This window comes from Ailuropoda melanoleuca, chromosome 16, assembly GCF_002007445.2.
Source record: "Ailuropoda melanoleuca isolate Jingjing chromosome 16, ASM200744v2, whole genome shotgun sequence".
NCBI lineage: Eukaryota > Metazoa > Chordata > Mammalia > Carnivora > Ursidae > Ailuropoda > Ailuropoda melanoleuca.
This window is the reverse complement of record NC_048233.1, coordinates 36,016,300-36,040,603: the sequence shown is the minus strand read 5'-3', so window position 1 is coordinate 36,040,603 and position 24,304 is coordinate 36,016,300. Positions and strand designations below refer to the sequence as shown.

The 24,304-nt window shown below is 39.3% G+C and overlaps 1 protein-coding gene across 3 annotated transcripts in view; it reads right to left on the bottom strand.

Moving 5' to 3' along the window:
• ANO6 (anoctamin 6) overlaps window positions 1-24,304 on the bottom strand; it is a 180,431-nt gene that overhangs the window by 40,227 nt on the left and 115,900 nt on the right. For all 3 annotated transcript variants that reach the window (XM_019809093.2, XM_011236194.3, XM_019809094.2), the window contains 5 exons: window positions 24,086-24,199; window positions 21,940-22,055; window positions 15,807-15,941; window positions 7,597-7,702; window positions 3,499-3,559 (listed from right to left, as the gene is read on the bottom strand). In XM_019809093.2, the coding sequence (XP_019664652.1) occupies window positions 3,499-3,559; window positions 7,597-7,702; window positions 15,807-15,941; window positions 21,940-22,055; window positions 24,086-24,199 (532 nt within the window). The remainder of the gene's footprint in view (window positions 1-3,498; window positions 3,560-7,596; window positions 7,703-15,806; window positions 15,942-21,939; window positions 22,056-24,085; window positions 24,200-24,304) is intronic.

Genomic DNA, 24,304 nt, shown 5'->3' with positions numbered 1-24,304 from the left:
CTGTGCTGACTCACCATGTGGTACTTCCTCAGGCTGCCTGCTGCTAGGCTGTCACGGGACACCAGAAGGTGGTGTCTACAAAACCCTTGCATTTTACTTTGCAGGGTCCAGGGAAGACCCTGGTCTTTTATTATAACCATGCGTGGTTTTCGAGTGCTTCTGGACGACATCACTGCTGACTCACATTGCTCTGTGTCCCAGACTGAGGGCACCAGGACCTCGGGTGACTATGTGCCATGTCAGACAGGAATTTCCTGCTCTGTGCCTTTCGATCTTTCTCCCTCTGGTGGGGAGCACTGCACTTACGTTCTCTGGCAAACCACACACCGCGAGGCTCAGGTTGATTCGAGAGACACAGTTAGGACTCTTACGTCAACATGAAATGAGAGAAGAGGGAAAGTGGCCGAGGACCTTGGGAATCCAGAACAGCCTGTCCTCTCAATCATGGTATCATGACATGTGAAGGAAGGAGGCATCACACGAAGAAGCCAGCCATACAGCATTAGTGGTTACAGCCAGCACCGTCCAAGGACAGGGGCACCCCCTAGCACGCGGTAGTGTTCCAGCTGCTGGAGGTCTGCTGCTGGAGAGCCGAGCCATTCGGCTGGGCCTTGAAACCATTCAGACCTCTTGACTCACAAAGCTGAGTAAGGTAGCTGAGCTTGCTCAGCCCTTATTCCAACTTCCCAACTAACGACTAGGTTTAAAAAAAATACATTTTTTTCAGACTCTCTTGCAGCTCGGGTTCCTATCAGATGCATGCGTGTGTCACTTAAACCAGAAACTGACTCGAATGGAGGCAGAGGTGGTTGCAGGAGCGGCCTTGTTTTGCTGGTGCGGGGGAAGCGGGACCGGTACAGTTCTGGAACGAACTGGCAGCAGCTATTTCCTGATCCCTGAGTGTAGCTGGCTAAGGCTACTGCCTTCCCGATTCCCCAGCTCCCCATAAGCCAAGGGTCTGGTGTTTTTCTGGAAATCACTAGGCCCCACCCAGAACTCAAAGGTGAAAATTAACAATGCAGCCATGCAGCCAAGAGCCTGGAGCCACGGAGAATCCAGGAGAAGTAGGTACGAAGTAACAAGCAGTAAGGAGAAATGGATGTGCTAAGAACTGGTACTTTACCCTTGGGTTGGTGTTTAGAACTTGAGTCAGTATGAATGTGTGGGCTGGCTGGGCCTCAAAGGGTGGACATTATTCAGATGAGTACATGATTTGTACTACATTTATTACAAAAGCTTTTCGACCCTCAAATTTTATAATTCCTAGGGAGCAGAAACATAGTAAAAATACTCTAATGATGTGCGCACACAAGAGATGCTACGAGAATATGAATAGTGGTGATATAAAAGACTTCACATCATCCTCCCGCCTCTTCGGTTCTGCACCTTCTGATTTTCTGTAACAAGGTTCACAGCAGTGGTTCTCATAGGGCAGACGGAGGAGGAGAGGCAATACAAGACACTTAAAGACTTCATCATACATACATATCCTTGAAGATACACATATGCTGCTGCAAGCAGTGTTGCGATGTTTTCTGCATTCTAAAGCCTGATGACATAAAATCAGCTCAATATGCTTAAGTCAGTTCTATAAACATGGTATAGTTAATGATCACAGAAAGCGAGCTAGCTAGGAGATGGGAGGTTTGTCTTTCCAGTGCCAAAATTAATTTATATTTTTGCTTTATTTAAAATGTATTTTGGGGCACCTGGGTGGTATCTGACTCTTGATTTCGGCTCAGGTCATGATCGCAGGGTCATGGGATCGAGCCCTGCATTGGGTTCCCTGCACACTGCGGAATCTGCTTGTTCTTCCCCCTCTACTCCTCCCCCTGCTCGTGCTCTCTTTTTCTCTCTAAAGTGAATAAATAAAATCTTAAAAAAAGAAGTTTTTCTAAATTAGGGCTGTCGACATCCATTAGTATATGGAGTTCAACAGATGTGTTAGAATTACATACGTTACAAATCAGTGCCGAGACAAAGGTTAGCACAACAGGTAAAAGTGGGCACCACCCATGTGTTCAGTACCTGTGCTCTGACCAGAGGGAATAATGACATATTTTACAATAGAGGAGTACGGAGGATTTTAATCCATGAATTTGGTCTTTATTCTTCTACGTGTCAAATATTAGCTAGCGTCTGGTCTCTAGCCAGAACAGAGCTAAATGTCTGAAGGACAGTAACTTTGTAGATAAGTTTGGCCATCTTAAAATATGCTTTATCCAGGAGTGGCAACTAATCTCTAAAAAGTGTCCAGAACATTGGATCAACTGTGGTCTATCTGGTGACTTCTAACAGGCACAACCCCTGCAAAAGAAACGCTCTCCAGGACACATGTAAAGCACTGTGAGCTGCATGTGTTCATGTGCTGTCTTCTCAATAATGAGAGACTTGAGTCACTTTCTGCCCCCAACTATCTATAACCTGAGCTCTATTTCCCCCTTAGCTTACATAGTAAAATTGGAAAGGATTTGTTTTTGAAAATGGAATTTTTTTCTTCTATGGTAGAACACTTACTACTTGAACATTTAAATATCTGCATTTAGAGAAAACGATAACTGCCTCATTACAACGCTATTCAAAATAAATGATATTACTAGAGTGTTAAAACATCTGCATAAGAATTATATTCTTTAGGACTATATCTGTTCTACTTATTAAACAGAATTTATTATTATTTACTATTATAAGAGTAACACATACTTAATAAATACTCATATAAAAGAATATAAAGAAGGAAGTTCACCTGTAATTCCTGTGTGGTTTCCCCTGAGTCCCAACCCCATGTAAGTCCTGGTGGATCACAGGTGTGGGGACTGTTACAATAATGGCTCCCAAAGAACCGTGCTTCCCTGTATCCAAGCCCCTGGGTAGTCTCCCACCTCCTCACATTGTTGGCTTGGCCATGAGCTGCTTTGGCTGACGGGACATTCACAAACTTGAGGCAAATGCAGGCTCAAAAAATGTCTGCGCATTGGGGCTTGCCCTCTCTTGCTTCTCTTTGGAAGCCTAAAGCTACCATGTGAAGAATCCTGGACTAGCTCACTGGAGGATGGGATATCATATGGAGCACGACGAGCCAGCCCAGGTGAGCCCCATAGACGAAACCAGCCTGGCGACCACCAGACCATCTATTGCAGTGCAGACGCTGGCTCACTGCACACGTTGGCTGAGCCAGCACACGACTGGAGAACCTCCCAGCTGCTGCAGAGAATCATGGGAAATAATAAATGTGTGTTTTAAGCAACCACTCTTTGAAATAGTTTTTTTAAGGCGGTAACTTGTACAACGGCCTTAAGGATTGTAAATGGAGTTCTAGGGGAGCTGAAGCTTAGGCAATCCAAGGTCCTAAAAGTGGGTTACTTTGATAGCTTATATCAAACTGTGAAATGGTATTAAATTAGTTGCTTGTATGATCTCAGGGTTGGTTTTTTTTGGGTTTTTTTTTTTAATGTTAAGATGCAAAAATAAACTTAAAAAAAAAATAAAGTAACTTACCCCATATTCCCATAAATACTGCAAACACTAGGGTTCCAAAACTGTCAAAGATGCACAATTTCTGGAAAATAAAACAATGACATATAACTAAATAATGTTTTCTACTCACTAGCATTGAGCAAATATGCGATGCTTTCTGTATTCTACAGGGTGGATTTCTTTTAAAGCTGATACCTAGTTTAACAATCACCACATCTACTACATACTTGCAGATGGGATTTCTTGTTGTTTTGAAAGCAAACAGCCTTTGCTGTATTTACCACAGTGCATTTTCCAATAGAATCTTTCCATATCATGATAAAGAAATTGGCATAGCTGCTAAGATCCCATCCGGCTTAAAGTCTCTAACAGACTTTTGAATACTGGCCTCTTCTTATAAGCTGTCATTGTGAACTTGAAGTACTACAGCTCTAAAAATACAAGGAACTCTAAGCAACTTTTGGATTTACAATTTGCATCTTATCATCATCTCATCCTGGTCAAAGCGTAAGTTACTGAATTCTTGCTTTTCTTGCTTAGAAGAGCACAAGGCTAAGGTTTATTCTGAGATGGCTCTGCCCAAGGAGAGCTCTGTTTCCCCAAACCCAATGATGGCTTTTCTACCATCAATGACAGAGGTTTCCATTAGCTTAAGGAGGCACAGGGGCTATTGCTGACATTACAATGGGTACAACCATGAATGAACAGATGACACTACTGTACAAAGAAGGCTTTATTCACTAGTTCTGCTAAATTTCATTTTCTTTGCTAGTATATAAATAACTTATCTCCCTTTCAGGATTCCCAGAAAATCTTTCAATTAATTACTAATTTTTCACTAGTGAGCATTTTTACATATTCTAAAAAAATCTATAAAGGTATTGGAAAAGTGGCAAACATGAAGAATATTAACTTTATGACAGATCATACAGATCATATGAAGAGTAAAGAAGACAGCAAACAAAAAGAAGCTACAGGATTAAAAAAAAACAACCAAAAACCCAAACTTTTCAATTGCTGAAGAAAATTCAAAGTTGCTTCTAAGGAAAACTCTTTGTTTTAAGTAACTTTTTTGGTTGCCCTTTATGTACTGATGTAAAGTTGGTAAACTTTCATTTATGTGAAAACGTTATTTTCATAAAAGAATATCCACTCAACCATTGTCTTGTACATGTGTTTTCCAAAGCATACAGATCCCCTCAATCCTCTATCTGGCCCTGATCAGAAAGCACAATCCCAACTGTTACCCAACTATTCCTCTCAAAAATCAGCTCAAGGAAGACAGAATTAATAAGTGGTCACTCTGGGGAACAATGCCCCCCACCTATTCTCTAGTCCTGGCATTCCATGGACCAATATTTCAAATCTTTCAAATTTGACTCTTATGGAACCAAAGCTCCATTTAATGTTATGCCTTATCCCTCAGTGAAAATTATTGTAAGGAAAGTCCTATGCTGAACTGTTCCATGTGTTATAATAAGGCTATTCCTGAAGATTCCGTCCAATGCTACTCCTAGGAATCACTGCCAGCCTCTCTCTGATCCCTCCCTACTTGCCCTGACACCTACTACAGAAAGAAAAAACCCTACCTATGAATTCTTTGCCCTACCATGTTGAGAAAAAGCCAGTGGAAGCTTATCTATCAGCGTGAAAGAAAAAAAAAAATAGGAGTAGCAAAAAAAGCAGGTTTACCGCTAATGCCAAGATCACCCCAGTTGCCTGGGTCAAGATAAGGGATGTGCCTTGCACTCCTACGAGATGGAGTTAGGTGGTCTGGATGAAGTTACCATTTTTGCCACATTTGTGAGGACTGAGGACTTAGCAGAAAGAACAAGATGGCGGGCCTCTCTATGTACCTCATAAACAGGAATCAGGGGACAAGGTAAGCAAGGGGCTTTCTTGGTAAAAAGCTTAGCTTAGCTTTCTTGGCAGGAGGGCACAGATGGGGAAACACAGCTGTGTTAAGAGCAGGCCCAGTCAGCATCCTGCTTTGATCACATGGAACAGGAAAGAAAAGAGTTGGTTGTATATGCAGGGCATGATATTTTAAAGCAGAGGAACCAATGAAAATCTAGAAAAGTGACCATTTGTTGTGTTTCTTCCTGCAAAGGAACAAAATCAAAATTTTACAACAACGTATTTCCGAGAACAGAATATTTTAAGTTACCACATTTCCCTTTTATCTTGCCAGCCAAAGAGCTAAGAACCTTATTTAATGCTCAATCACAAAAACAACATTAATCCTCATTATTTCCATAACTGTTCCCTCATTTCCTTGATCATAATTTTCTATTTCTAATTTATTAACCTTTTTAGCATTCATGTCCATTAGTGAATACCCTATCTCTTTCCAAAAGAAAGAGGCAGAAATGAATATATAAATGTATGAATGAAGAAATGATTAAATTAACCAACAGGAAGACAGGGAAGGCTGCTTTTTCTCTTTTTAAAAACTTTAAAAATGTACTTCTTTTACAAAGGGAAGGAGGCATATGAAAGAATAAATCACTCTAACAAGATTCAAAGGATTCTTTAGGCAATTAGGGTCAATAAAAGATTTATTCTTTTCCAAAACAATGAAATGTATACAGGGACATATTTGAAAGTCACATGTTTAAGGATGGGTCAGTAGAAAAGAAGAACTGAGAGAAGAGAGGGGGGTGTGGTGTTTCAAAGAGAATTTCTTAAGGAAAATGAAATTTCCAATTGTACTTTGTGGAGTATAGTTTGCCTCTGGCATTATCATTGGCATTTGCCTTAAATCCAGCGTCCAGGGATATGAACTAGTGGCCTTTATGAGTCAACCTCACTGGAAGGCAGCTTCCCTCCTGCTAGCTTCAAGTTTTCTACTTTATGTGATTTATGACAGATTTTTTATAGTCTAGAATTTGTGTTGGTTTCTGGGGGAAAGGCAATGAAATCTACTTTAATTCATAAATTAAGAGTAAAAATCCATGTGTCGACAATACCCTGCAATCATCTTAATTAAGTAGTGGAACATTTTTCAAACGTAGTGCTCAATTTGTGAGTGAATTGGCTGCGACTACTGTCAGCTGGTGAGGAACACAGTAATGGCAAGAAATGCAGATTTACTGTCAATTTCTGGCTTTGTCAGTTACTAGGTGGGTGGCCTTAACCAAATTATTTAATCTCTCAGACCCTCGGTGTTTTAATCTGTACAATGGAGGGAGTACCTGTTCTGCCTACCTCACAGGGTTGTTGTGTCAAAAGTGATAATAAATTCAAGAATCTTTCAAAATATAAATTTTAAGTGACATCAAAATAATAGGAATGTATTTGGTTTACATAAGACTTAGAGAAGTTAGAATATTCTGAAGTCATTTCAAGGTTCCTAAGCTTTCATGGCAGAACAAGAGGAATAGAGAAAAGATCACAACATGCAAGAACAGTAGGTGAAAGTTGTCAGGAAAATTCTCCAAAGCAAGATGGCCATCTTTCTTTCCAGGTAGAGTTTGCGGCATGCCTTTCGGTAAGCTCCCTCTAGTCTCAGTACTTGTCCTAAACCTCCTGGATTGTAACAAGTCATATAGCTCAAGCTCCTCAGCATGTTTAAGGGAACCAGATGTGTTTTGTGGGAACATCTTGGGAAAAGTGAATATCTGTTCTCATTTATATACAAAGCCTTTCTTATGCATATTCACAGATAAAGCCTAAATCTGACGATCGGGGTTTTTAAAAAACCAAGCATAGTTTCAGCACACCTTGAAAGTGGAAAAACACAAGTACAAATATCAGGCTTCTACTCACTTGAATTAAGGAAAATACATATAATAAGTAAACCTATTAAACAGTATTCATGAGATAAGCTGGTTTTGAGATTTCTGCTTTGATTACTTCAAATACTCCAGTAGTCAATTCTGCAGTTCCTCACTGACCCACCCGAAGATTTTAGATACGGCTTTGTATCTCAGTTACTATTTGTAAAAGAGGAATAAACACATACATTCTATGGCTACCTTTCAGAATGTTTGGAAGTTTATTTGAAAATTCCGTTTCTGAATTTCACAGAAAAAGAAATAACTCTAGGCTGTGCTAAAATTATTAGAAGAAAAAAAAAATCTTTCACTATTTGCAAATGTTTGGAGTAACAAAAATTACCTTTGAGGACTCGCAAGTAATATTGAGATTCCAGAATGAACAATGTTGATCACACTGAGGACACATGATGATCTTGCCACCAATATCAGGATGACAAACTTCTTTGCTAAAGGAAAAGAGAAAAATAAAATTTAAAAAATTTTAATGACTAGGACTTCCTTTCTAGCATCATGATAAAATCAAACATCCATTTGTGATAAGAAAATAAAACTAAATTCTCATAAAACTAGGAAAGGAACTGAACTTCATTAACCTAACAAAAACCTATAAAAAACATTATACTTAATGGTAAAATGCTAAAAGTATTTCCATTAGATCAGGGTAAAGTATCCTGTTATCACTACTTCTTTTCAGTTGGAGGGCCTTGCCGGCACAGTAAGTCAAGAAAAACAAAGATAGGATGCTGGACACAGAATCCATATACAAAATATACCTAGGATCAGAAAAAGGAATTATGCCCCTACAGATCTGCAACAATTAGAAATTAATTTTTTTAAATACCATTTTTCCATATCTTAAGAAATATAAAGAGCTTAGGAATAAATCAATTCCAGATGAATAAGATTTATAGAGGAAATGATAAAACCATTCTGAAAGAGTTAAGATCTGTATAAATGGATATGTTATCATGTTCATAATTTGGAAGAATCAATATCTGAAGATGTTATTTCTCCTTCATTTGAACCATAAATTCAATAGAAGAGCAAAAGCCTCAGACCATTGAAGACATTCACAAAGAACAAGGAGCTACTGGCATAGGTTAAGAAGAACTGAGCAAGAAAAAACATAGGGTTTATGAAGAGACCTCTGCATAGTGAGAAGTGACATTTGCTGCAATCGAATATCCATATGGAAAAATGTGAAATTGAACTCCTAAAGCCTATCACATACAAATCAACTCCAGGTAGAAAATGGGAATGCAGCAGCAGGAACTTTTTAGGGGAAAAAAAAAAATAGAAGGCTATCTAGATAACACTGGGGTAAGGAGAAACTCCACTAATGAGAAAACAAAAAGTATAAATCATAAATGAAAATATTGATATATTCCAAATCTTATAAAAGTGAGAACTTTATTAAAAGACCATAAAGGGAAGAGAAGAAAAAATAGCCACAAACTGGTAGAAGTTTTGCAACACATGAAAATGACAAAGGACTGTTTACTAGAGTATTTAAAGAACGCCTACAAATTAATAAGGAAAAAGCAACAAATTTACAACAGGGTGCAGACTGCTGCCTCTTGGGGAAGCCTCTCTGATGGACTCCTATGTCCTATGTGGTGGCACTGGTGTTGTAGAATTCGTTAGCCTTGCAAATAACTCAGTTAAAAACAAACTAGCAGGGAAAACACTTCTAGAATAGCTAAGTAAAGATCTTGGAAAACCTGCTCCTCCATAAAAGCAATGAGAACACTGGCAAAATTTATGAAAAGTAACTTCTGCAGAACTCTGGAAATTAAACAAGGGCTTACGGCAATCTGAGAAGTAAAAATAGCTAAATCTCCAGAAAGATAGTGAGCTTTGTGACATTTTAACCTGACCTATCCCCATCCCCATATCCTTAGCCTAATGGTGGAGTTAAACGACAACAGCCCCACCACCATGGCAGCCTAGCAGCCACTGAAGGAGGCAGAAGTGATTTGAAGCTACCAAAAAAAAAAACCCCATTCCTAGAGAACCGTCACTATTTGACTAGTCCAGAAGCTACCTGAAAAGCTCCATTATCAGGATTTGTCATTTTTGACCCGTCTCAGAGCTCATACATACTGGACAAATGATCCTATCCCCAGAGTGTCTGCTGAAAGCGTTAAGAAGGAATTACTAACATTACAACTGCCTGAGGTGGCAATACCATGAGGGGCTAACAAGACGCTAATCAAAAAACTTAAAAGGAAACACTGGGGAATGAGATACCTATAGGGGGCTTTAAAAAGCTCCAATAGATTCCTAGGATTGTAGGCCATGCGCATGTGTAGGACAGCGCAGGTGGCCAGGAAGGACCTGAGGAAACCTTAATCCCTCATCTCTGGCTGGCTTTGAGGTTCTGCATAAGCGGGAAGTAAAGGCTCAGGAAGACCTGCAAACTGCGGCCAAATGGTGAAGGCATTCCCCACAGACGCACAGAGCTGCTCGGCAAAGGCTCCAGGAATGACTGGTTCCCAGCATCTAAAGAAATCACCATCCAGTCATTAGCTGACAGTGAAGCTCACTGAACACAGACTTCATGGGCACATGAAATGAAAAATAAAGACTGTACAGAATTTGTTCAGAAAAGTAACTAAATGAACAGCAGCAGTGACGACAACAATAGCCACAACTGTGAAAAGGGGAAATAGGATTTCTAGATCTGCCACATAATAATATTTAAAATGCCCAGTTCTCAACAGAAAATTATAAGATACACAAAGAAACAGAAAATTTTGGTCATAATGCGGGGGCAAAAAGCAGTCAACAGAAACTGGTCCTTAAGGAAACCTAGATATTGGACTTACTAGACAAAAACTTAAATAAGCAGTTAAACATGATTGAAGAACTGATAGGAACTCTGCCTAAAGAATTAAACTATGTTAACATCTCATCATGCAGAGAGTATCAATATATAAAATTGTTGAAGAATCAAGTAGAAAACTAGAGATACAAAAGTATAATAATCAAAATGAAAAGTTCACTAGAGAGGTTCCTTGGCAGATGACCAGCAGGGGAAAAAAATCAGCTAACACTGGTCCACTGAGATTATTCAGTCTGAGGAGCAGAAAGAAAACGGAATGAAGAAAAACGAACACAGCCTCAGAGACAGGTGGGACACCATCAACAATACCAAAATGCACATACTAGGAGTCCCAGGAGGAAGGGAAAGAAAGAAGGGGGCAGAAAGAATATCTGGAGAAATAACAACTGAAAAGTTCCTAAATTTGATGAAAACATTAATTTGTACACCCAGCAAGTTCCACAAACTCCAAGTAGGATAAACTCAAAAATATCCAAACATAGGCACATCAGACTCAAAGTGTCCAAAGACAAGAGCAAAGAGAATTTTGACAGCAGAAAGAGAAAAGTGATTCAGCATGTACAAAGACTCCTCAGTAAGATAAAAAGTTGACTTCTTATCAGAAACCATAGAGACCAGAAGGCAGTGGGATGATATACTCCAAGTGCTGATAGAAAAAGACGGTCAATCAAGTATTCTATATACAGCAAAACTATTCTTTAAAAAAAAAATGGAGAAATTAAGACATTCCTAGATAAACAAAACCTGAACGAACATGTTGCTAGATGACCTGCTCCACAAGAGCTACTAAGGAAAGTCCTCCAGGCTTAAATGGAAGGACACTAGACAGTAACTCAAACTCACCTGAAGAAATAAAGAGCACTCACTCAGTAGAGGTAACTACACAGGTAAATAACACACTATAAATATATTTTTGCATGTAATTATTTTCTTCTATCTGATGTAAAAGACAACTGCATAAAACAATAATTATAAAACTGTGTTGATGGGCTTATAATGCATAAAGACGTAATCTGTATGAGAATAATAGTACAAAGGGAAAAAACCTGTACTGAAGCAAAGTTTCTGTATACCACTGAAATTAAGTTGGCATTAAAACTGAATGAAATTGCTTTCCAACAAGATATAATGACAATCTCCAGGGCAACCACTTAAGAAAATAACAACAACAAAAAAAGAGTAAGAAACAAAAAAACTGGAATTAAAATGGTATACTAGAAAATAGCTATTTTACACAAAAAAGGTAGTAATAGAGGAATAGGGAAAAAAGACATAAAACAGAAAATAAAAATGACATTAAATGTAAATGAATTAAACATTCAAATGAAAGGCAAAAATAAATGAAATAGAGAAAACAAAAATCAGCAAAAACAAAAACTGATTCTTTGAAAAGATCAACAAAATTGACAACTCTTTAGCTAGACTAATTGAGAAAAAGAAGAAAGTTTCAAATCATAAACTCAGAAGCGATAGGAGGGACATTGCTATTGACCTTAAAAAATAAAAAGGATTATAAGAGAACACTATGAATAATTATATGCTAACAAATTAAGTAATCTAGATGAAATAAATTCCTAGAAAGAAGTAAATAATTGAAGCTGACTCAAGAAGAAATAGAAAATCTGAATGGACCAATAGCAAGCAAAGAGACTGAATTAGTAATTAAAAAAAATTTTTTTAGACTCCCATGAAGAAATGGCTAGGCCCAGATGGCTTCACTGGTGAATTCTATCAACCATTTAAAGAACTGACACAAATGCTGCACAAACCTTTCTAAAAATAAAGAAGTGGGAATAATTCCCAATTCATTCTATGAGACCAATGTTACACTGATACCAAAATCATACCAAGATGTCACAGGAAAACTACAGACCATTATCTCTTATGAATACAAATGCAAAAGTCCTCAACAAAATACCAGTAAATCACATCCAGTAACATAGTAACATACAGAAAGGATCACGACCAGGAATTCAAGGATAGTTCAACCTACAAAAGTCAGTTCATGTAATATGCCATTTTAACAGAGTAACAAATAAGAACTCAGAATAGAAGACAACTTCTCAGCTTGATAGGGAACAATTATGAAAAACCCACAGCAAATGTTATCCTTACCGGTGAAAGGCTCAATGTTTCCCTCTTAAGATGAATATTGTACTGGAGAGTCTAATTATGGCAATCACACAAGGAAAATAAATTCAAAGCCTCCAGACTGGAAAGGAGTAAGTAAAACTATTTTTATTCGAGATGACATGATAGTATATATTAAAATTAAATGTGCTAAAATTAAAATGTACTAAAGAACTATTAGAATTAATAAGCCAGACCATCAAGGTTGTAAGACACAAAATCAATACATAAAAAGAATAAAAAGAATAAAATACTTAGATTTGAGAAAAGAAGTGTGAAACTTAAATAGTGGGAACTATAAAATAGTTTATTAATAGAAATTAAAGAGGACCCACATAAATGGAAAGATATTCTGTGTTCACAGATCAGAAGTCTTAATATTGATCTGCAAATTTAATGCAATTCTGGCTTTTTTTGCAGAAATGGACAAGCTGACCCTAAAATTAACATGGAATGTAAGAGACCCAAAATGGCCAAAACAATCTTGAAAAAGAAAAACAAAGTTTTGAAGTTTTCAATTTCAAAACTTACTAACAAAGCTACAGTAATCAATATAGTATGCATTTGCAAAAAGGGCAGACACAGAGATCAATGGAAAACAACTGAGAGTCCATAAACAAACTCTCACACTTATAGCCAATTGTTTTTGACAACGGGGAAAGAACAGTCTTTTCAAAAATGGTGCTGGGACACCCCTGGATACACACCTGGTAAAATGTGAATGACAGACCTAAATCTATAAGTCTTTTAGATGATAAACACTGATAAAATCTTTATGACTTTGGATAAAAATGCTTTCTAAGATATGATACCAAAAGGACAAACAAACAATAAAAGAAAAAAAATTAGGTAAACTAGACTTCATTAAAATTAAAGTCCGTTGTGCTTCAAAGGAGACCATCAAGTAAGTGAAAAGGCAAACCACAGAATGGGAGAAAATATTTGCAATATATTTGATAAAGGATTTTTATTCAGGATAAAGAACAGTTTAAAAAAGACAATAAAAAGACAACACAATTAAGAGAGGCAAAGCATTTGAACAGATGTTTCTCCAAAGAAGATATACACATGGCAAATAATCACATGAAAAGGTGCTCGATATCAGTAGGCATTAGGGAAACACAAACAAATCCACAATGACATAGCACTTCATACCCACCAGGATGACTAAGACGTATGTACTTGCAAACCCAGCAATAACAAGTGCTGATGAGGATGTGGAGAAATTGGAATCCTCATAAATTGCTACTGTGGAAGTACAGGGGTGCAGTGCAGTCACTTTGAAAAATACTCTGGTGGCCCCTCAAAATGTTAAACATAGAGTTACCATGTATTCCAGCAATTCCATTTTTTGGGGGGGATATATTCTCAAGTGAACTGAAAACAATGTTCACCTTGTACATGAATGTCTATAGCAGAATAAGTAAAAACAGCCAAAAAGTGGAAACAACCTAAATTGACATGGATGAACGGATAAACAATGTGGTCTATCCATACAATGGCATTTTATTAAACCATAAAGGGGAATGATGTACTGACACATGCTACAACATGAACAAACCTTGAAAAGATTTGATGCTAAGTGAAAGAAGAGTCACAAAAAGGCCACATACTGTACGGTTCCACTTACGTGAAACATCCAGAATTAGCAAATCCACAGAGACAGAGAGTAGATTAGTAGTTGCCAAGGGCTAAGAGAAGGGGGGTTAGGGAGTGACTGCTAATGGGGATGCAGTTTCTTTTTGGGGTGATGAAAATGTTTTAAAATTAGACAGTGGTGATGGTTGCACAACTCTGAATTTACTTAAAACCACTGAACAGCACACTTTGAAAGGGTGCACTTTATGTATGTGAATCATATCTCAATAAAGCTGTTATGGTTAAAGGGGGACATATGCTTTAAACATAAGATTTATAGAAAAGAAAATACCTATAGTATGCTCCACTTACACACGCATACTTTCAAAAGCACACAAAATGAAATACATTTTGTAGGGATACAAATATATGTGACAAAGAACATATAATATATGTAAAGAATGATAAAAATCAAAATTTAGTGTAGTTCTGATTTCCAAAGTGGAAAGCGAGGGAATGCAACTGAGGGAAGCACTTCCCAGGTGACAGTAACGTTCTGTTTTCTTAAACGGGTAAGGGATCATTATTCTTTATACCTCAAATACATTTTCTATACCTGTGAATCTACTCAGCATGTAATGAACTTAACTGAAAATATTTAAATGCATGTATTTTAAATAATTTAAAAATACTCAATATACATAATTAAAGCCCCAACAGTTCTGAGCACAGGGAGTATATCCCCAAGACCCTCCCCCAGATTTCTGTAACTAATCTGTGTGAAATAGTAGCAAACATGTGCTGTGACTGTCAAAAGTGTTTGTATAAAATGACCTGTAATGAGAACAGCCACAATGCAAGCACCTTATAAAAATGCTACTTTTGCACTTTGAAAGTGTTATTTTTGAGATGCCCTTTTGAGGGGGGGGTTGGAACAGTATACAAAACAATGGAGAAGCCAAAGACAAATTTAGGCAAAAGGTATCAACATTCAGCTTTTGGCCCTGAACTCTTATTTTCAGCGAAGAGGAGAGTACTTCAAAGACCATCTGCAGGTTTCTAGCTAAGAAGCCATAACGGGTACAAAACGCTCATAATTCTCCGTTAAATAGAATGGGTAATTATGCCTATACATCAGAGCTGCGGTGTAAGCTTCCTGCCTCGGGAGCCAGGCTGATATGCTTGGGGCTAGAAAAATCTGGTCATCAGCGAGCTCATTGCTGGTGCCCAGAAATTTTGATCTGGCTGTCACAGCTGGAGAGAGGCCAGGTGAACAAGAGAAAATGCCTGCTTCAGTGTTGCCTCCCTTCTAAAGGTTGAAACTACCAAAAGCAGGGGAATAACAACACAATTCAGAACAGTGATAGTGAAATTCAGTGTTCTGGCATCCATGCTTTTTCCCTTTAGACAGTGCAGCTGGTATTTTAATTCTAACATCAAGCACAAACTAATTGTTTATCACTTATTTTTTTTTTTCTGTTACACTCTAAGGCCTAATTTTTTTAAAAGTAAAACAAAAACAAAAGTATTGTTTACTTGAATTTTTAAACATCTATTTCTTAATATATATTAAAAAGTCATTTCTAAAAGCATAAAAACGCCAATTTTTTTTCAAGTTTTGCCTTTGAAATCTTGAAGAAATCAGAGCTGCTCTTGGCTCACATCTGAAGGGCTGAGTGAAGCATTCCTCTGGGGAGCAGAAGTTCAAGGACGATCCTTCCTCCAGGCCGCCTTTCTTTTTTACAGTATTGTCTTAAAAAAAATTGGAGTGTTTCCTAAGGGTAATATTCCTGTCAGAAACTGGGCTGCATTATCTAAAAAAAAATTTTTTTTCCCACTTCACTTAGTTATTATACTCAGGACAAAAGGAATATATCATCCAGAGCAGTAAGTGTTCTATGATGAGTCTTCTTTTACTAAAACAGTCTAAGACCCTGAAAATAATTTTATGTCTAATCAACTTTTCATCACGGTACCAAGGAATAAACAGAACTTACCTCCATGTACAGTTATCTTGATTAAAGTATCCATAGAGAAAGCAAGCCACTCCGACTGCCGCTGCCAGAAAGAGCATCTTAGTGTAGTAGCCTAGCCAAGCAAAGTAGATGCCAATCTTTTCTCCGTAATATTTCCTGAAGAAAGACAGAAATTGTTTTTAGAAGACACACAGAACCACTCTGCAGCTTCATCCTAACATTAATTTCTGATTTTAAACACTGGAGGCTCTAAGCTTAAACCTCTTACTCAATTCCTACTTAAAACATGTTCATTTTCGGGGTGCCTGGGTGGCTCAGTCGTTAAGTGTCTGCCTTAGGCTCAGGGCCTGATCCCAGGGTCCTGGGATCGAGCCCCACATCAGGCTCCTCCGCTAGGAGCCTGCTTCTTCCTCTCCCACTCCCCCTGCTTGTGTTCCCTCTTTCGCTGGTTGTGTCTCTCTGTCAAACAAATAAATAAAATCTTAAAAAAAAAATGTTCATTTTCATAAACTCCCCAAACTCCACTATGAAACAAGTATTTTATGTATCACAGAAGTACCAATCAGGAGGTGAGCCTGGTGAAGCAAAGCCAATCAGAAGGGGGCAAAGGAAAGAAAAATGCTACATAGTAAGCAAATAGAGACCATCACCTTCTGGCTTTGTAAATACGAACACATCTGATACATTCTTCAAAAGACTGTTTGTAACAGGAATGAAACAATGAACCTGATGGATCTGCTCCCAGTTGCCTGCTTTTGCTTATCTAGAGAACTTCTTGGAGGAAATGTAATATACATCACAAATGCAAAAAAAGGACTGATAAGAAGTCACGGACAATGACTGAGGAATCCACTGCCCTGTATTCCTTATATCTAGCACTTCCATTTTTTCCTACTTTTGAAAACTGATCAGTAGAAGGGTCCAGGGAGGCACAGCTGGAAGAAAGGAGGCAGGGTGGGAAGCAATGCCAGACTATTCCTGAAAGGGAGACAGATACAGTTCGGCACTAAGAAAGAGCTGAGAGATGAGGAGAGCGCACTGAGGGGATGGTTAGCTGAGTGTTGCTGTTGCTGATACTTCCCTCAACTGATTCACTCCTGGCTCAGTACTGGTCCACAGAAGCTGCAGATTTACTTAGCTCTTAGCTTCCTTAGAGGCCTCTAGGGAGACTTCCAGCTCAGTATGGAGCTGGGCTGAGGTCCTTGGGCTTAGCCTGGGGGACTAAGCTCTGAGGAAGACCTGAAGTCCTGGGAGACCTCCTTCAGACAGGAACATCCCTGGGCTGAACCAGTGGTCAGCTTCACAGGTCACAGGCCTGGGTGTAGGCCACATCCCTGGGGGTTAGGAAGGGCTGACACAGATGTGCGATCAGGAGTCAGGAGGAACAAAGTGTTGCATTTTTATGTGATTGGGGCTTTGCTGTCTGGGTTGTACACTTCAGGCCAATGACAGGCTCAGGGTACTGCCTGAGAAAGAAAAGCCTGGCAATGGGTTTGCAATGTCTTGGCTCTCAGGCTTTCTGTAATATGTTCTTATCAACCATCCACACTGGAAATGCCACATTTAAAATTGGAAAGAATGTTAGGGGTTACTGGTCCAACTCCCCAATAGTAAAAATACTCTGCTTCATTTAGAGCTAGTCAGGCAGTCCCTGCTTGGAACTTACCATGACATGGAGTTCATTACTTCCAAAGATATCTACATTACTTTGGAGGCAAGAAGATAAGAAAGAATTTTTGAATCTCAGACAGAAACCTGCCTCCAAGTTTGTGCTGAAAGGCTGGGAATAATACAATAATATTCCTTCAACTAGGATATTCTGATCATTCTCTTCCCGCCAAAAACATCCCAATTCTTAACACCAATTTCTAGAAATTCAGCTTTTTGATCAAAGTTGTAAGTATATACTCAGTAAGGTGTCAGATAGTTCTAGTAATTGTCACGGTGGTTCACTGTTTAGTTTTCTGTGTGCTTACCAACAATTCAACCCCAGACTTCTACCTAACATGCAATTTCTCAGTACTTTCAAACACATGAGGTAGTCTACTGATTTCATCCCCTTGAATAAATCCCAACAGACCTTCTCCAACCTGGATTAATGACTCTCTAGCCCTGCCACAAAGCTGCCCCTCGAATCTCTCCGTGCCTCTCTCACATTGGGAATCCCTGTTTACTGAAGCCATGTTTTTTTTCTTCTTTCGTGGAGCACCCCCTTCATTACCTTGCACATTTAAGTTGTGAAAACTCCTCACACTTATTAAAGCTTGACCATTTACGGAACTGTAAAGTGAGAAATCACCTCCCTTGGAAATACGAAATTACTGCTCTCTTTTCTTCTACCTGCAGTGTTGTCGTTGGGGAGTTCAGTGTTATCCTGAGTCTTGCTCCTTCAAATGGAGTCTGTTTCTCTTTCTGGAGGTTCTCAGGATCTTCTTTCTGTCTTCAGTGTCCTGAGGTGTCCTGTTGTCGTGACTTGATGTCATGCTGTGGTGACCGGCTGGCTCTATTTTCATGCCCTGAGCTGAGCACTCAGTAAGCTCCTTCCATCTGGAGGCCTATCACATTCAGTTCTTGTCCCGAGCATGCTATCAAGGTGCGTAGGTCCAAGTTGTGTCTTTCCACAATGTCAGCTTTATTTACTCATAAAGCAAGATTTGCACAATTGTAACAGGTTCGGGACTCCAAACTCAGTGACGTTTCACTACACATTTGATTTGGCTTCATACATGTTACACAGGACAAGATACGACACAAAGTCACACAACAGACAAGATACAACGAGGGTGAGAAATTAATGAACCAAACACAATCAGTCCATGAGCGTGCAGTTGAGATGAGGACTCAGCCCAGTCCGGGTCAACTCTTGGCACTTGGTGCTTATTATGTGCAAGCAGGGCAGGGTCTCTGTTATGTTCAGACACCAACTGGGAACTGTTGCCTTCCAAATGTGGTCAGACAAGGAAGAGACCGAATCTGGAGAATCCGACAGTCGGCTGCAGAAGTCTTCCCTTTTTAGAGAGGTTTCATTAGTCTTTAGCCTTTCCAGGCCTCTTCTGGTTCTAGTGGTTGTCAGTTCTCGGTTCTTCCATCATCTCTTGGCTTTGCTGATTATCAGTTCTTGGTATCGCCTGCATGTGCTGGTGCTATCTATTCACAGCTCATCACCTTCGGCTGTCTTCCTGATTCCTGAAATCACTGCTTGATGTGAGTGACCCCCTCATGCTCTCTATTGTTCTTCAATATGGTCCTTCAGATACTGCTCTGATTTTCTCCCTACGTTATCTCTGTTCTCATTCCTAGCACTCCTACTATTTGCTCATTGCATCACCTGGACCGACCTTCTAATTTTTATTCCCCCCTTCTTTTTATTTCCTATCTCTTTATATTTTTGCTCTGTGTTCTGTACAATTTCTTCAACTTTATTTTCTAATGCTACGATTAAGGTTTTTCTGTTCTATTACATTTTTAATTTTAAGAGTTACATTTTATCCTTAGAATGATCCTTTTTTATAGCACTCCTGTCCTTGTCTTGTGGATTTTATCACTTCTTTTCTCACTCTGAGGGTAAAAACGGGAGTTTTTTTCTGTGCAAAGTCTATTTCCCCCAGGTTGCTTTTTCTGGGTTGTTTGGTTTGCTTTTTGGGAGAGAACTCATTTCCCTTCTGGTAGTCCCTGGGAACCACAGATGAAGGTTTAACAGCCCAAATGCTCAAAGGGTTACTAGTGGTAAGCAAGGAAGGGAACATGTGGACCAGGGACAGGGAATAGTTTTAAAAAATGCACTTTCCTGGGGAAATAGACTGAAAATAATGGGGAAATTGTTCTCTTTACCAAAAAACCAAAACCAAAACCCACAACCCCATAAAGAAAGATTAAGAACCCATCAAACCCATCACCCTGCCATCAGATGCTATAGATTTAACATAAAAGAAAATCTCACATGAATGTCAGCTCCAAAGGTTTACATATGTACAAACATCCCCTTTTAAAATTTTATTCTGCAGGATACCCGGAGTTAATGAGACAAAAATAGCCTCTTTATGATTGTAATCCAGTTAAAAAATGAAGAAATTAGAGTATGACCAAATGAAATAAAATAAAATCCTTTAGGAAATGACTCTAAGCAATGATCATTAATGGTTGCTATCACCACATGCCAAAGAAACAGGACATCATGTACCTTCTGGAAGAAGTATGAAACCCCACATATCAAGTATTCTTGTACAAAGCTGAACTTCAGGCATCAAACTTCCAAATTAGCTAAACCAAATACACAGGAAGAGCAACAAGTTCAACACCAGCACAAGGAAGGATGAAATCAGTAAAATAGAGAATGAAGAAACTCCTCCACGGTTGCAGGGAAAGCAAGAAAGAAACGGGAAACCCACAGATTGGAAGACAACTGAGGAATACATTAGTTGCGCCATTTGGACCTTGTTTGGATCCCTGTTAAAAAAGTGTTAAAAAAAAAAGTAGTTTTTGTGACAATCAAGAAAAACTGAGCGTGGCTTTTTGATGATTTTTTTAAAGTATTCAGCTTGCATTTAAAAGACAATTAACTATATGAAATATTAATGAAATATAATAATATTTGGGGTTTTCTTCAAAATGCTCCACTGGAAAGGGATGGGAAGGAGGTAGAGAGAAAAATGAAACGAGACTAGCGAGGAGTTCTTAATTTTTGGAACTGGGAGACAGACGTAGGAAGTTTTGCTGTACTGTTCTCTCTACTTTTGTATATGTTTGAAATTTCCCATAATATAATGTAAAACAAAGCAGAACAAAAACTCTTCAGTGTTTTAAAACTCCCACTTTTAAGGTCAAGCGGTTTTCCCACGCCAATGGGCACTGAGATATGGTAGAAAGACAGGCGCTTGGCTCCAGGCCAACCTGGGGCAAACCTGACTCTCCCCGCCTCGCCCTGCGCATTCAACCCATAAGCAGGTCCTGCTGACTCCCCTTCTACCACCCATTCCAACCGTGCTGCCATGGGTTCCCCTCTGGCTGGCCACTCCGACAGCCTCCTACCTGCTCTCCCTGCTTCCTGGGGCCCCTGTCATCCACTCCCCAGAGTATCTTTGCAAAATGTGAATGAGATAAAATTATTTGAGTACTTAAAGTATCCCAAGTGCTTTTAGTAGCACTTACAGTCTAAACTCTTTTCCGTGTTCTTGCTACCCCCCTTCTACCTGTGTCCCATCATCCTCTTCTCTCATTAGCACGGGTCTTCGATATTTCCTCACATTTGCAAATGTCCCTGTGCCTCTCAGCCATTGTGCAAGCTGCCCCTATTCCCAGAATGACTTCTTCCAATTCCACAAAATTCTGGCTCCTTCTCACCATCCAGTTCTTAGTTCATATGTTGCCTACTCAAACGTAACTTTCTTCAACTTCCTTCCCCTTACCCCATCTCATCACTGTGTCTCTTCATTTCAATCCGAAATTTTGTTTACTTATTTGCTTATTTTTATTTGTTCGTTATTTTTGGTCTCTCTCTCTCTCTCCAGCAGCCTTGTCCAAACAACAAAAGTTTCTGGAGAGCAGCTGACCTTGGTGCTTTCAGAAAACAAAACTGAGCTAGTCATCACATCTTGTTAGATATGGTGAAACAGTATCTAACAGCAGATACAGGCAAGCAGTGAAAACTTGCATCTCTTACCATACAATTTAAGCTAAATCTAACGTTTACTCCTGTGTAATAGAGAATATGGTGGGTCTTTATTCCCAATTCTTGGGAGGTAACCTCTAAACCCTTGGAATTTCCCAAGATAAGGGTGTCTTTGTTACTCACATAGAACCCCTGGGACACCACCTAACAGTTTATGCCAATGATGTGACTCACGGAGGGCCCGTAGTTTGCTAATGGGATGACTAGGATGGGGACTAGCCATGTCAGGAAGACCAACCATGTGACTGGAGTGTTGGGGCTTTGAGCCATGGGATATTGGGAAAGGAAGGGGCTGGAGACTGAGTCAGATAAGCAATGATTCAGTGAGTCATGCCTACATAATGAAGCCTCAATAAAAAACTCTAGGCAATGAAGCTCAGTGGTTTGGGTGAGCTTCCCTCATTGGCAATACTCTTTGAATACTGTCCCTTCGATGTCAGAGAGCAGCCTTGAGTCCCCACTGGCATGCTCTCTGCAACACCTCACCTGATAAGATCCAAGGGCTGCTTTTTGTATATACTTCGTGGATGAGCCCACTCCCTGTACAGAAGGTACCGTTCACTCGGGCAGCTGAGGTCCTCTGACTTACGGCTGAAGTTGCACTGTGAAGCAGAAACAAACAGGCAGCATAAAATCACTAGGTGTTCACCAGTCTGTACATTCAACATGGCGCTCGTACTTCACAGGCATCTGCGTATTTGAATAAGGGGCCCTCATTTGCCTCATCCATTAGATGGATGGATCATCGAATTGTTAGTGATTCTAAACAGGTGAAATCATTAATCGCTTGGGCCACTTAAAAATGTGGGTGGGGAGGAATGCTTGGTTGTTATAATCCTAGAGAACACCTCAGGTACCTGGTGGGAGTCCCAGAGATGCTTTACGTCCTACAAGTGTGCCAGCCCTAAAAAGTTAAAAACTGGGCTGTTTGAGTGCCAAAGCCGCCACAAGGCAGGAACACCTGACAGTCCAGCGTCCTCCTTGGACACCCGGGGGAACCAGGGCTTTAACTGGTTAGTACCAAGGTCAATTCTAAAACCCAGGTATCTCTGTCCCCCAATTCAACAGTTACTCTGTGACAACATGCAGAATATACACAACAAAGAAGTATGATACACACTTGGCTTACTCAAAAAAACAAAGCTTCCTGTGTCTACTAAAATTCAGTCACTCTTCCCATCTGACTCACTTTCCTTCCTCTTGTACTAGAAGCAGATTATCACCAAGTAAGCCTTAACATAGAACCTGACCTCCATTCACTTCCCTTCCAAATGCCATAGGAGATCATTCGTTAGCCTGGATATGGGAATCGCTGCGATTGAAAGAGGCTTTAGTGGGAAAGAACTGGGCTTGGGTAGACGCCAACTGAATACTATTGAACTCTGGCATCCCAGGTTAATATTCATAACAGCTATTTGCACGTGTCCCCAAAGTTTGGGTCAGGCTATAATCACTAATTTTGCTGGGCACAACTATAAAACACATGGACTGCCATGCCGGGCTGCCCTATTGGGTCTCTTCACCAACCTGGTTCTCCACCCAGCTCTCTGCTATTTACACATGTGCATCAAGTAGCTCTTTAGTGCCCTAGATTATTATCATATACAGTACGTTTCAATAATGTCGTCCACCAGTATGTGTACTACGCAGTAGCAATGATAATCTCAGTCTTGGCTTTTTTGGTCTCAGAGATTCAGATAAATTGATAGTGAATGTAACAAAGCAATAGCACACTATAATATAGTATTTAATTTATTTCAATGACAGAATTTATTTAAAGAGAATAGATATAATATCCCTGCATTTATGGAATCATTAAGGGTCTGAAGCAGTCACATTTTAAAATTTTCATTTCATAAGAGATGTTATCGGCTAGAGAAGTGCTCTTGAATGAGAAGCTGCTGTCATCTCAGAATGAAGTCCTTAAAAAATGTCAACACTCTGCAGTATTGCCATCGTGACGAGAACCCTGACAGATGCCTTTTTTAAAAGCCTTGTGATATTCCAGGACACACTAAGAAAATGATATTTCAGGGGGAAAAAGCCTGTGTTACAGAAAATGGTAAGTGAGACGATCCAACATGTGTTTTGCTTAAAAAGAACCAATACTTTTCTGGTTGATAATAACATCTGTCAGTAATTATTAAGATAGCTAATGCTTATGTTCTCCTTCCTATATGCCAGGGATGGTTGTAACATTTGACATGGATTAATTAATCCTCATAACTCTATGACATAACTCTATGAGGTAAGTATGATTATTATCCCCACTTTACTGATGACGAAATTGAGGAACAGAGAAGCTAAATGACTTTTACAAGGTCATCCAGCTACAAAGTGGGAAAGCAAGCCCCAGAGCCCGTGCTCTTAACTGCTAATATGCACGGCTTTATGCATGAATTATGGGGGCGGGGGGCTACTGTTACAATCATCCATTTATTAACTCATTCAAACTGACGGCCTTCTCTATGCCCGAGATTCAACAGTGAACCGAACAACCTGGTTCCTGTCCTAAATGAGCTTATAATCTTGCAATAGGCATCTTCATTGTATGGAAGAAGAAACTCAAGGTTAAGAAGATTACCCCTTCTCCCTTCACACTAGAGTATTTCATTTTTGCCATTTGACTTACATCATGGAGAGGGAAGGCTGCTTTGTAGATCCCAGAGCTGACAAGTCTGTTAATTCCAAACTTTTTAACATTGTCTCTTACTTGATACATGACCCGAGAGAGGATGAAGTAAACCTAAAAAAAATTCCAAAATAGAATGTGGGCATTATACTGTGTCACAAACCAACCATTGTTTACTATTACTAGGAACCTCTTTTCTTTCCAGGGCGGGGGGGGGGG